General features: G+C 42.7%; 1 protein-coding gene across 1 annotated transcript in view; it reads right to left on the reverse strand.

Annotated features, from left to right (window-relative positions):
- The window catches only part of zgc:171482 (zinc finger protein), a 46,227-nt gene that overhangs the window by 17,192 nt on the left and 15,616 nt on the right, over positions 1–13,419 (reverse strand). The window contains exons 2-4 of the mRNA XM_037465949.2: positions 10,095–10,211; positions 7,544–7,636; positions 2,178–2,358 (exon numbers count right to left, since the gene is read on the reverse strand). Coding sequence (XP_037321846.2) covers positions 2,178–2,358; positions 7,544–7,636; positions 10,095–10,211 — 391 coding nt within the window. The remainder of the gene's footprint in view (positions 1–2,177; positions 2,359–7,543; positions 7,637–10,094; positions 10,212–13,419) is intronic.

Below are 13,419 nucleotides of genomic sequence, written 5' to 3' on the forward strand. Positions count from 1 at the left end.
GAGTGTGTGTCAGAAAGGGGAGGGACCACAGGTACAGTCCCCGTGTTTCACCTCTCAAGGGCTTCTGCGGCTCAGGCCTCCTTGAGTGTGTTTAGTATGTTGGTGCCCATGTGTCCTGACAAGCAAGTAAATGTCCAGAATGAATGTGCATCCATCAATCATCTTGGGGTGTTCTTTTTCCTGACGATTGTGTGCGTGCGTGTCGATGGGTGTGTGTGTGGGTGTGCATGTGTTGCAGAAGCCTGTCAGCTCGGCTGTGCATCTTCTGCACAGCGCTCATTTCAGAGTGATTATGAAGGTTCCGTTTGACTTTAATCTTTCCTGAAATCCGCTTCTTCTCTCTCAGGTCAGTCTTCCTCCATTCCTGCTCCCGCTCTCTTGTTTCCTTTTTCCTCCAGATTCCACTGTCACAAAACCACACAACTCCACGGCTGAACAGGCTCTACTGTGGTGACACTCTTCCAAAGTAGGCCAAAGTTTAACAAAGTCACTCAAGGGCTAGATTATTTATAACATTCCATTTTGTAGCGTTTGTGTGTTTATAGCTCTGTGAATTTTCACTTTGAATCCAATTTGAATCACATTATGTAAAGCTCCCCTGGAGACGAGTCACAAGCACTGACACACAGAGCTAATCTTAAACAATCATGATCACGAACAAAAATATGAATATATGGATGTCTCAATTTGTTAATGTGATTTTTTTTTAACTTAACATAAGAGCCAGCTGCTTGTGTGCCTCACCTTCAAAGTTTTACTTCTTGGGGTATTTTAATATTACCTGACGTTTCCTTCTGATATCCAGGCCAGAGGTTTGGACTGACGCATGAGTAAAGCTTTCCAAATCCACTTCTATGTCTCCTTTTGAGTTTAAAATAGATTTCGCTCCAGTGACATGTGGTAAATGTATTGGCCATGTGTAAGTAGAGGTGTGGGTTGGTTTATCCGGGGTCTTGAGGGAGGAAAAGCTCTGAGTGAAAACATCAACATTGAAATCCAGTAGATGTAATCATCAGCCAGGGCTGAAAGGGTTGATCGATCACCAAAGCACCAGTTTACTTCAGATCTGAACGAATCCGATTGATAATCCCAAAATCAACAGATGCTGAGCCGAATTCATCATAAAAGCAAAACAGGGCAAACTTTTAAAGGACCCCCGGACAGAATTTGGATTATTGTCGATACGTGATGTTCAAAATACTTTTTTCTGTTGTTTGAGCCTTTTAGGCCAGATGCTATAACCAGTCAGTGCCCTTGAGGACAAATCCCCTCCCCCCTCTCATTCCATCCATTCCTCTCCTCTATGCATTTTCTTTACTTTTATAATTATCATCCACCTCCACTATGAAGTGTACTTCATGTTTTAGTTGTGGATCCTATGTTTCTTTCCCTCCACTTGCCTCTTTGCATACTTTATCCACTTCTTCCCTCCCATGGGCAGCGCTGTCGAGATCTTGTACAACTCAAATATTGTTGTAGCAGGTTAGAGAAAAATCAATTAAAGTGTTAACGTTTTTTTTGCACCGAGGACAAAGAGGCTGAGATTATTCTCGGCGGCAGTCATCTCACCCGTCATTCCACACCGAAAAGTAAAAATCTCCAACAAATATATTTTTCCCACTATTCAAAAAATGATCTCAACTACTCTGGAGTGATTGTTTTTAACTTGATTACAATCATTTATGTTCTTTTAATCATCACAAAATCATACGATTCACATGATTCGAATTAAAAAGATGGAATCTTTCCTAATGACATCAAATGATGTCATTTGTAGTTTTAATGATGTACTATAAGCTGCTTAGAGCTAGTGCTGTGAAGCGTAATTCTCTCTGATATCTATTTTTGTTGCTGTCAAAACATCTGTGTTAAACAACTGTTTATCTCCTTTTTTTTAACAAGATTAAATATGAAGGCATCATAATAATGTTTTATAATTTTCCTTTACCCAATACTCATGTTCAGTGACCGGAGCCTGAACGCCTCATAAAGTACCTGAAGGCAACGTTATCGCTCTCGATGTCGCTGTTTTCCACTGAATACAAAGATTGGTACGTATCACGGACACAACAGAACCTGAGATCACCATGAATTCATTGCAGCAACAGCGCATGTTTGGGAAGTGTGAGTTTGATCCGTATTCAGAGACAGCGAAACAGGAAGTAGGCGTCAGGTACCTGTGTTTGTCGGGCTGGTCGTGGCGACTGGGGGAGTGCGAGGCGGCTCCCCCAGCACCAGGCGAACTCTCTTGGCGTGCGTCTTGCCCTGGTAGTGCGACTGGGCCACGATGGCGGAGGTGAAGAACATATTACACAAGGTGCAGCACTTGTTCCTGTCCACCTCTGTCTCCGCACAGTCCTGCAGTAGGAGAGGAGGGGGAGAAGGTAAGAGTGCGTGGTGGAGAGGGGGAGATGTGTCACGGGACCAAAAATGGACCACATTGGAGGCGGGTGTGATTGGGGTGCAAAGGGAACGGGGCGGGGGGGCGGGGGGGTCCAGGAGCACGGAATAATGTGAAAAGAGAGGAAGAGGGAGGTGAAGGTGAGACAAGGGGAGAAGGGGGAGATGAGTGAGGCTGTACGCTCCGCACGGACCTCCTGGGCCTCGTCGGTTTCCCTCTGAGAGACACACACACACACAGAGACACACACACACACACACACAGTCACACACTCACACAAAAGCAAAAGCAAAGGGAAAGGCTGATCAAATATTCATCTGTCTCTCTGGGCAGAGACTGTGGCTTGGCTCCTTCACCGCTGATGGTTCATTACTAATGATGAGGGAGAGTTGCTCCCAACGGGGGGTAAGGAACACAAACAAAAAAAGACCAAGCGCCTGACTGACACAAATGTATAAAATACACAAACATGCAAAGCGTCTACTGCGTGACAGTCGTGGTCATTTTGAGAAATCATCCTTAATAGCCCGTACAGATGAATGAAAACATAGCACCTCTAGTTCAAGCTTCCCCTTACGGCCCACAAAATGTTAAAAGAATGTCCTGAAAATCATATAAATAATAGAATGTGTTGACTGAGCAGAGCCGGAGAATAGCAGAGATCTGCTTGCAGAGACAGACACTGTGTAAACACATATTCAAGTGTTTTCATGGCTTTTATAAGCTCCTTAAACCTCCAGTTCAATGAATTCAAAATGCAAAATCTTAAAACTTTGTCACAACAGTTGGAGGAAGAGACATTTCTCGTCCCCATCGATAAAGCAAGTTTTTTTTTTTTTTATAAAGGCTTATCCTTCTAGTTTTGGAGTCCTGACAGCACATCCGACACCCTGGGGATGAGCACAGGGCTGCGAGCCAGGCCCTGCTGCTTCATCCGACGTCATTCCCTCAACTCACCAACGCTCTTGTGGCTAAATTGAGGTAAACGCTGGCAGCCCAGACTTTTCAGAGGGGAGGCTGTCATAGCAGAATATTAATGAACACAATCACATATGGTTGTGATGTTAGGCAGCCAGTATATAAATAAAGGTAATGTGTTCAACAAAAAAACACAAGAGTATTTCAGGCTCTCACTACAACCTTTTATATTCAACACTTTCACAGCTTCTTTCTTCTTCTCTCTGCTCATATTTAACCTCCTCCGTCTCACAGTCTGTTCATCCAGGCGCTTATTCCTCGCAAGTCTCTTGCTTCATCTACTGAATTCCTTTTATTTACTTTCTCTGTTTTTTTCCACACCAGCGCTTTCTTTCTCAGGTCCAGTTGTGAACGAGAGGACAATAATAGAAGTGTCTGCAACACCAGATCTAAGTTTGGGAGAGTTTGTGCTGTGTGTCAATGCGCCCGTGTGTGTGTGTGTGTGTGTGTGTCTTGTGTCAGCACTGATTAGCATCACGGGCAGCGGATGGGAGAGTTAAGGACACCTTTACCTCCGAGGCCTGGATTTGTCTCTCAGCTGTCCTGTCGCTCTCTTTCTGTCTTTTTCCTCTCTATTTTTCTTCTCTTCTTCTCTTGCTTTTTGTCTTTCTGCCTTGCTCTCACACTCAGGCCGTATCTCTGCCCCCCCCCCCCCCCCCCCCCTCTCCCTCTGGGCACAAGTCTCCGTGACTCTCCGTGTTGTGGGATGAAACATTTATCTGTATTGGCAGGCCCTCGACACCCCCTCTTCTCCTCCTCCTCCTCCTCCTCCTCCTCCTTGCCTCTCCTCCCCTTGTGTCTGTCCCTGCTGTGATCGTGTTAAAGGGTTGCTCTGAACTTTCCCATAACCCCCCCCCCCCCTCCTATACACCAGTAGCACAATTTTTCCGTCTCGATTGGTATATTTTGTAGTGCGTTATTAGCTTTATTAACTCATGAAGTCTCATGTTGCCAAAGGGAGAAAATGGAAGTCTGTGCTCCTTTGTTTAGTTGTGAGTGCGTTTATGTGCACTATATGTAGAAAACAGCTTATAGTATATCTATCTTTATTCATGATTGGAATCAGGGAATGGGAGATTACCTCAATGCCCTTGAGGACAAATCCCCCCCCCTCCCCTCATTTCATCCATTCATCTCCCCTATGCATTGTCTTTGTCTTTGCTTGTTCTGCTCCACTCAAATGTGTACTTTATGCTTTAGTTGTGAATCCTATGTTTCTTTCCCTCCACTTCCCTCTTGGCATACTTTATCTACTTCTTCCCTCCCATGGGCAGCGCTGTCGAGATCTTGTACAACTCAAATTCTGTCTGTAGCAGGTTAGGGAAAAATCAACCGCAGTAAGCCAGAGTACCACAGCTGCATGGTTGTTGTTTTTTTGGACTCAGGACAAAGAGGCTGAGATGATTCTTATATGCAGTTTGCAGTCATCTCACCTGTCAAAACACAGCGAAAAGTAAAAGGAATCACTCGACGGCGATGGGGCTGCAACACAAAGAAGCATCTTCTTGAAAGAAGGCAGCAACACAAACCCTGTCGCACATTGACGCATGTCACGCAAGTGCGGGGAAGGTTTTAATCAATCTCAAGTGCGTGTGGGTGACTGACATATGAATAATTTTCAGCTCATTACAGCTGCCACTCCACTTTAAACAATAAACGACATCTCTGACTCACTACTTTCCTCCGTCATCTATCTTCGCTGGAAGTCATCAACCTTTTGCGTTTCTTCATTTTTTTTAATTTCAAGATTCCTAACTTCGCTCATGTCAATAACGCCCGGTCTACTTTTCCTCCATCACAGATTTATTTTTCATGCGACTTAATCGTCGAGGATGTGTGCGCGCATGATGCATGTATGCCTGTTTATCCGCTGCCAGATAGTGTGCCTCTATCGCAGAATGGATTCTGTTTGGTTGGCTTTATCCTGCTCAGGCACCTAACAATAGATTCCTAATTAGCTGTGTTAATCTTCGTCTCCTTCTGTTTTTCTTTTTCCTCTGCTCCTCCTTACTTCTCCCCCTGCTCGGTGTCGAGGCACAGTGGGAAACATGGCTAAATATACACATGGAGGAGCAGAGGGAAACAGACGCTCTCATTTGGAGTTTGAAGAAGCGCTGAAAGTGTAAATTGAAAAGGGCCAAATTTAGCATTAGAGAATAAAAGAGAAAAAAGCGTTTTGTCATCTGCAGGTAGAAAACTACACAAGCAGAGTAAGAGAGTAGGTTGGAAAATAGGGTCAAAACATGGATACATTCTTCTTCCCTTTTCATCGAGGAGCCCCTTCACGACCTACTTACTCTGTTTGTTCTGTAACGAACAGTTTCACCTCCACACACACACACATCTCAAGCCATGGTATTTCACACCGGGCAGAGTCACTTCATCCCCTCTGCAAAAATCCTTTGCAACTGCTCCCGTTGGACTGCACCACGTCAATCAATACGAGAAAATAGGGCCAAAAACACAGAGATGAAGTGCAGAGAGAAGACGTGCAAATCTTCCCCTGGGAGAAAAAGGAAGATGAAAGAGGTGGAAGCAGAAAAGTTTACCCCAAATCGTATGGTGAGAATTTCATCCCTGCAGAACCATCTTATGTCAGTTTTTCCGGCATTCTGAGATAATCAATGTCACATCTCTGCGTGGAAGGTTACGAACAAATTGCTAGCTGTGGTGCTCACAGCACGGCAGATGACCGTGTGTGTGTGTGTGTGTGTGTGTGTGCATATGGTCTGTTTGTGTGTTGTGTCCCATACGAGGTGAAAGCCAGAAGGGGCTGAGTCATGTCTTATTCACTTAGACAGATGGAGACGCAGGTGTAGTATTTCTACAGCGAGTGAGTGTGTTTTCTAAACCCATGTGCCCTTGACATGCGTGTGTACTGATTCTCTGCAGCCTGGTGCACGTTTATCACCTCCTTAAGTGCTTGAGTTCAGAAAAATGGTTCAAATAGTTCATTGAGATACATAATGGCAGGTGTTCATTTTGGTTTTACAGTTTTACGGAGAGGTTGCATACTTGTGTCTAGTGTCTGCAAACATGACCAAAACAAAGAGCGCCCCCAACCCCCAAAGGGTTGTTCTTCAGCGTAAGGTTGAGCAAAAACCAACATGTCGGCATCTTGGCTGACGTCATGGTGAGTATTTCTTATTACATATAGTCTATGGCTTTACACCTGCTGGATTCTATTGATGGGAACTATAATAACTTCATTCTGTTTCCTTTGCTTTGTGCTGCACAATTATTCATCAGGTTTCTTTTAAATGGCTCATTCCTCAAGTGCAATCGGAAATTACTTGCGTTGAGGCTTTTTTACAAACATTTTGATTTCTTATTCTTTGCATGAATTTGAACGCTCAGGGTCTTGGCTAATGGGACGACACTCTCTCTCTCTCTCTCTCTCTCTCTCTCTCTCTCTCTCACAGCTAGATTTGTGCATTAGCTTAATTTTTCCACCAGCTGTGTCCTCAAAGTGTGTACCCTATGTATTCTGTCTGTGTGTGTGTGTTTATTATGGCTTGATACCTCAGATACATTTGGCGCATTCATCCATACACAAATAGCCACAAATGAAAGTTCTTAATTCAATCACCCCCGAAATAAATCATGCTTCCAGAATCCCAAACATGTGACTGTGGACACAAATGTTATCCTCAGCATTGGTTTAAATTCCAGGATGGGGTTGTAGAAATATACAGTCACAATGGTCCACCTAAAGCACACGCACACCGGCGGACACACAATCCTTTGAAAATGCACTGACCTCCCCAGCCGTAGCCTGCTACAGCCCGATAAAAAAAGCTGCTTGGTGGCGTCTGACTCCACTAAATCTGTGCAGAAACACAACGGCTAAGGCATAACCTCTTCTGGGAGAATTATAGCGCACAACAGATCAAACGAATATCCCCATGAGTATTTTCTACTGCAATGGCAAAGCCTGCAAGTAGACAGGCCCAGGAAAGGATCAGACTGAGGCAAGCCAACTCATGAACACATGCTCCAAACGCACACATTTCAGTAGGCAACTACTTTAACATGCACTTCTGTGTGTGTGTGTGTGTTTACACTGCAAAACAGTCCATTTAGTTTGTTAATTAATCTTCAAAGCTACACACTGTATGTTATGCAAAACAGACACAGAAACACACACACTCAGTGGGAGCATACTGGGTTATCTGGCCGCAGTCTTTTGGAAGGTGGTCCTCCATCTTCAGGGTGAAGCATGTAGAACAGACGCACTTTGTTGGCATGTTTCTTACTCTGAGAAAGAGAGAGAGAGAGAGAAAAGGTGTCAACCAATGAACTGAATTTTGTTTTCATCCAGTGAGCCAAGTGGGGGAAAAAAAACATTATTATCAATCCAGTTTGGCTACTGGCTGCCTCCAAGCGTTTTATCTCTGTTTTAGCTGATGATGCTCGCAGACAGTTTGCGCTCGGCTAATTGACTAATGGCCAGGCCAGCCTGGGCTCTCTGGGAGACCTGATTAAGATGTTGGGATAGGGGAGGTGGTTCTGAATTAAATGCATAGTCCTGCACTGGGCCCATGAAGTGAGGCAAACATTTGGAAAGTTCAAATTACATTGAAAGTGAAACAATATTATCCTGGTGCCTTAAAATGTAAATATTATGCAATATTTTGAACATTAAAAGAAGTAATGTTGATGGTTGTTTGTACTGTTGAGTAAATACCATGATAAAAAATACCTCCAGTACAATGTAAAATGCTTCAATCTGGTCACATCATCATATAATTCATCAGTATAAATTGCATTCAGTCACATTGTAATGCTTTTATTTTCCATTGACTGAAAATAACTATTTGTTAGAGGTAAATTATTGAACATGTTAAACATGTAGAATATAAAACGTTAATTCTGGTATGAACTTGTTTGAAGAATACCGAAGAATACACAACAAAGCTAAAATCAATGTTAAAGAGTGAACAATTACCTATTTAAAACAGTGTAATTCTGTAGCAATCTGTAAAATCTGTAATAAGATAATAAATGTACACTAGCTATAAGAAGATTGCGCCGTCCTTGATGCTTCTTGCTGTCACTGTGGTAGCAAACAATGAAAGTCACTGGACAGACTGCAGGGAGTAGTGAGATTAGTGCTTATGTGTTGAGACAGCTCTCTGTTTGTCTCCAAGGTTGACAGCTATCTTGCTCGATACATATTCCTTTTTTTATTGCCACGCTGGTCGACCTTTACTCCTTTGTACCACATAACAACTTTTATTATCTAGAAATTCATCTTTTAGTTCATTTTTCCCGAAGCATGCGTCAACAATGTCAAAGAGATTTGTCACTTTCACATTATCATACAACAGAGTGCAGGGAAACATGTCCAGATCATGGTTGGGAAAAGCATCATTAGTAAAAAAATAAAAGGGATTGATTTTATTTATTATGTCGGGAACAGGAACCACTTCAATGTTCACTGCTCAGGTGGATCATATGATGGATGGAATTATGTTTTATTGTCATATATTTAGGATCTTTTAGTTTATCACGACTGAACGTGACATGAAGAAAGCAAAAAGGAGACCGTGACACTGTAATCGCTGCTCCGGTGCTTAGATTAGATTCTCTGCCCCCGGGACGAGAATCCCCCCCCCCCCCCTCTCACACACACAGACACACACTCCCTCCACCTCACATGCCTCCTCACTTGTCAGGCTACTTTAATTCAGTGTGTCAGCGGTTGTGTGAGTGTGTGTGTGGCTTAGTGTGTGTTTGTGTTTATAGGTGTACAAATGGTCATGCTGTTGATGGCTCTAGGATACGGTCTAAAAACGGGACCTTGTGTCACCATGGTTACCCTGCTGTGACCCTCAGTGCGCACCCTACTCTAATGGACTGTGCATGTCTCTGTCTTTTTTTTTTTTTTGAATCAAGTTGAGTTGGGGGGGGGTTAAAACTAGCATCTACCACTCATTGTAACAAAACTGCTGATCTGCACCATATTTCTACTGGTGTTTTTTGGTAGTTATGGAAGAGGACTGGCTTTGCTGCCAGTGGATCGAGGAAAGCCTCCTCAATAATTCATACCCAACAATAGCGCTCCTTTCTTTAGCCTGTTGTTATGTCTGAGTCTATTGAAACCAACACACAAGAACGCCTTGCGTTCAAATTATTTCTCGGGCTGTCTCCTTGATCTAGCGGCCTCTGCAGAGACCTTTTTATAAAGGGTGACAATGAAGAAACGCACTGACTCAGCTCGCACATTTCTCTGCACAGCTCAATGCGGTGTGTGCTTCTGGAGGTCGGTGGGTACAAGGGATGCTTCTCATGAACACACACAGTCCTTGTCCATGCTTAATTCTCCCCAGATAAGGGTCTTGCTCTCATTTGTCTGCTTGTTAATCCCAATTGTGTCTTGCAATCAAGGACAACCTCAATGCGGTGTCAGTGCACGCGTGTGCACACAAACACACTCCCTCCAGTTAAATAATGCACAGGGCTGATTATTGAATGGGCTTTAATTAAATTACTCTTAGGGAGTCTGCAGAGAGGTAGACTACATGTGAACAAAAAGTGTGCGCCTGCGTGCGTTTGTTTGCGAGTGACCACGCTGCATTAAGTCTGTGTATAATGGATCAGCGCTGCTTAGTATGGCGAAAGCCCAAATCGCTACAAATGAGGCTGGAATGCCGTAAGAAGTCTTTAGCTTGTTTGGTGCAAACATTCCCGTCAGGGATAGAGACGGACTCACCTCGTAGTGAGCGGTGCGCTGGGACTCGGAGATGAGCTGGGCATTGCAGATGTTGCAATAGCTCTCTGTGAACAAGCCGCCGTCCACGACGCCCGCAGACTTCATCTTCATCTGAGACTACACCAACAAACACACGTACAAGAATATGGATACAATTAAAGTGTAGAATGGAGTCAAATGTCAAATGTTAATTACAAAATGCATTTGCTTGGAGTTTCAGTCAGTGAATATGTTTTGAAATTTTAAATGATAATCTGCAATGTAACTAATTATTACATGATTGAAATCCATGTAGTGACATGAAAACTGAACTTTTTACATTTTCACTCCAGCCTTCGGTAATGCAAAATGTGCGGCACTATTGATTTTTGTAAAGTTGAACAAATATGGGATTTTGCTTTCTGGCCTTGTTCCTACTCCAAATATTAAAATATTTCTTCAGTTTTATGCTTTTAAAGCCGAGTAAGAATATATTCTTCCTTAAGCTCTACTCTGCAGCTGCACTCACATATTAGACTTTTCAATTCAATTTTGCAAGCTGCTACTTAAGAGAGACTAACCTTTTTAACCCTTTGCAAAAATAATTCTGGCAAGAGATGAAAATACTGTAAAGCGGCACAGTGTGGGCAATAGCAACTTTTGGTAAGGATTACAGGCTGTGAAGTACATTTAAAAAAAAGTCTCCAGCAAGATTATCTGCTGAGAAAGGTTGTTTCAAAACGTTGTCGGGGCTAGAATTGCCTAACCAGTAAAACCATAGAGACCTGAGCATCCCACTGGGAGCCCTGGCTCTGGAAGCAGTGATTTCTTTCTCTTTTATACTAAGTACCTTAACAGAAAATGTTTAATGATCTGCTCTGTGCCCTTGTGTTCAATTTTCTATCCTCTATATTACGTGTGTCGCTGTAGACAAAGCGCTGACAGGTTTAGGGTGAGTAACGTGTCTGCAGGGCTCGGTTCAAGAACATCCACCATTAAACTGGATGGGCCCCTGGCCCCAAGGAAGCGACAGGACAGGGTGCAAATGTTTTGTAGAGCAAGACACAACGATGTTGCAGAGGTCAGCTCCTGTAGCTTTGAAGGAATGTGGTCACATAATCTACTCCATGTGTCCGCTGGGAAACGCAATGATAGGAATTTGTATTATTTATTTCATGTCAAGTGTGTAATTGACTTTTTGCTGATGCAGTTGCCTCAGCACCGTCACACACACATGCACACACACACACACACACACACACACACTGGTAATTACCCCTGTCTGTTCTCCTTGTCCATTTAGTGCACCCTGGACCCTCCAATTAACCACAGACATGCTGTATAGACAATTCCTCGGTTATCTAGTTAAACTGATAGTACAGAGCCCCCTATGCATTAAAATGAAATGGCAATGCAAACACTCTTTGTCATTACCTTAGTGCAGGATAGGCAAGGTACAGGCGTCTATGAAGGATAATACATTATTCTGAAATGTCGGTTGGAAACTTGGGTGCATTATCATTGTAACTTTGAAGCATCTTATCAGACGTGAGGGAACAGATATATTTTGCAAACCGACATATTGGATTTGCAGCAGAAGCTGTTTTCCGTCTGTCTGGACGTCAGCCAGGCAGAAGTTAATCCATCTTCTAATCTTCGGGCGAATTTAAAGTGATTGACTGAAGAATTGTGCTTATCTCTCTAATATCTGCATCACCTTTGTTATCCACCATTATTACATGCAACATTGAAGATGTGGACTAATTAATAGACGCGGTGAGATTAACGGAGCGGCAGGCCCAACGAAGCAAAACGATGGAGGGCGAGATAGTGGGAGAAATTAATGAAAGCGGTGCGGAGAGAGAGGAAAAAATGTCTGGTGCACTGGATGTGATGTCTTCATGTTACATGGACTTTGAGAATGAAATTATTGCAAGGATGAATAAAACTTCCTTAATAGGCAATAACCAAAAATAGCTTTGTGTTGCAATTAGCAAATTTATTTACATTTCAATTTAAGTCCAACTTTTTTAGTTTCTACTTTATAGATCAAGCATTCTTGAGTTACAGTAGATGTACAGGGAAGATGTATTATATGCACACAAAGGTCACTGGAAACTGAGCAAATGATGATAATGGAATCAATTGATCATTTATAGAGGAGATTGTAAAGTTATTTGGCACAAAAAAGGCTCATCTGGGGGAATATTTATAATGTGCACAAGTGAAAAAATGCAATCCATTTCCAACCACTGACATCCAAGATGTTTTATTTTCAGTGGGCTTTGCTGCCTGTGGTCAAATAAATACTTGACATTTGCCATCGTTGGACCATCTGCTAATTATGGTTATTAGTTATACATGAGAGACTTCTTTGCTGTAATGTCTGTTGCTCATTTGGAAAAAATGGGAAAGTGCAGGTTTTTGCAATTGTGAGATAGGTTTCACAAATGATAGATTAAAATGTTCAAGGTTCAAGGTTCAAAAAGAAGATTGCAAAACCAGTAGGAGAGTTTACACATTTTTAAAAGCATGAGGCTTCTGCAGACAGAATGAACCTTATTGGGGTCCCCAACTGCTCCAGCCCTCCAAAGCTGACGTTTTGTTCTTTTCTAGTAATGCAACCATCTAGAATGCGTTGGGTCGACTGAGGTAACATATAATTACTATTATTATATAATTAACTATCTATATAGCGTGTTTGTTCCCTCAATAATCATTGTTTCATTCTGCTGTAATCAAAGCACCGCGAGCAGTTTGGTGAGTTTCGGGGCCTTAATCCAGGGCGCCTTGGCAGTGTCCAGGAGATAGACAAGCCACTGGACAATCACCACCTGGTCCGCTTGTGACCCTAAGCACGTCGCGACAAGCTGATGCTGGCCCTGCTATACCGGCATAATGTTAACTAGAGATAAACCAGTGGAAAAGTGAACGGCTGCACTTTACAGAAGAAGAGAGAGAGAGAAAGAGAGAGAGAGAGAGAGAGAGAGAGAGAGAGAGAGAGGCAGTTGTGAGGGAGAAAAGGAGAGAGAACAGATGGTATTCAGTTCTTATGAAGGACAACCTTGTTATTTCAAACCGTGACCTTCTTTTTACTAATTTTTGGGTCTAATGAAGAACACATTTTTAAAATGTGTCCAGTAGCCTCTTGAGCTCGAAAAAAAGTAACAACTTTATTCAGTGCTGTGTCCATGTACGTATGGTCAAAATGCTTGTTTTTGCGCATAATCGTTTCGATCGTTATTGTCAATGTCGGCCAACATTTTTTAGAGTACCCTACTTGAATATCTTTCTTTACTTTACGATTTATCCGTCCTTTTTTTATCATGTCATGTGTGACTCGTTG

This window comes from Pungitius pungitius, chromosome 13 (assembly GCF_949316345.1).
Source record: "Pungitius pungitius chromosome 13, fPunPun2.1, whole genome shotgun sequence".
Lineage (NCBI taxonomy): Eukaryota > Metazoa > Chordata > Actinopteri > Perciformes > Gasterosteidae > Pungitius > Pungitius pungitius.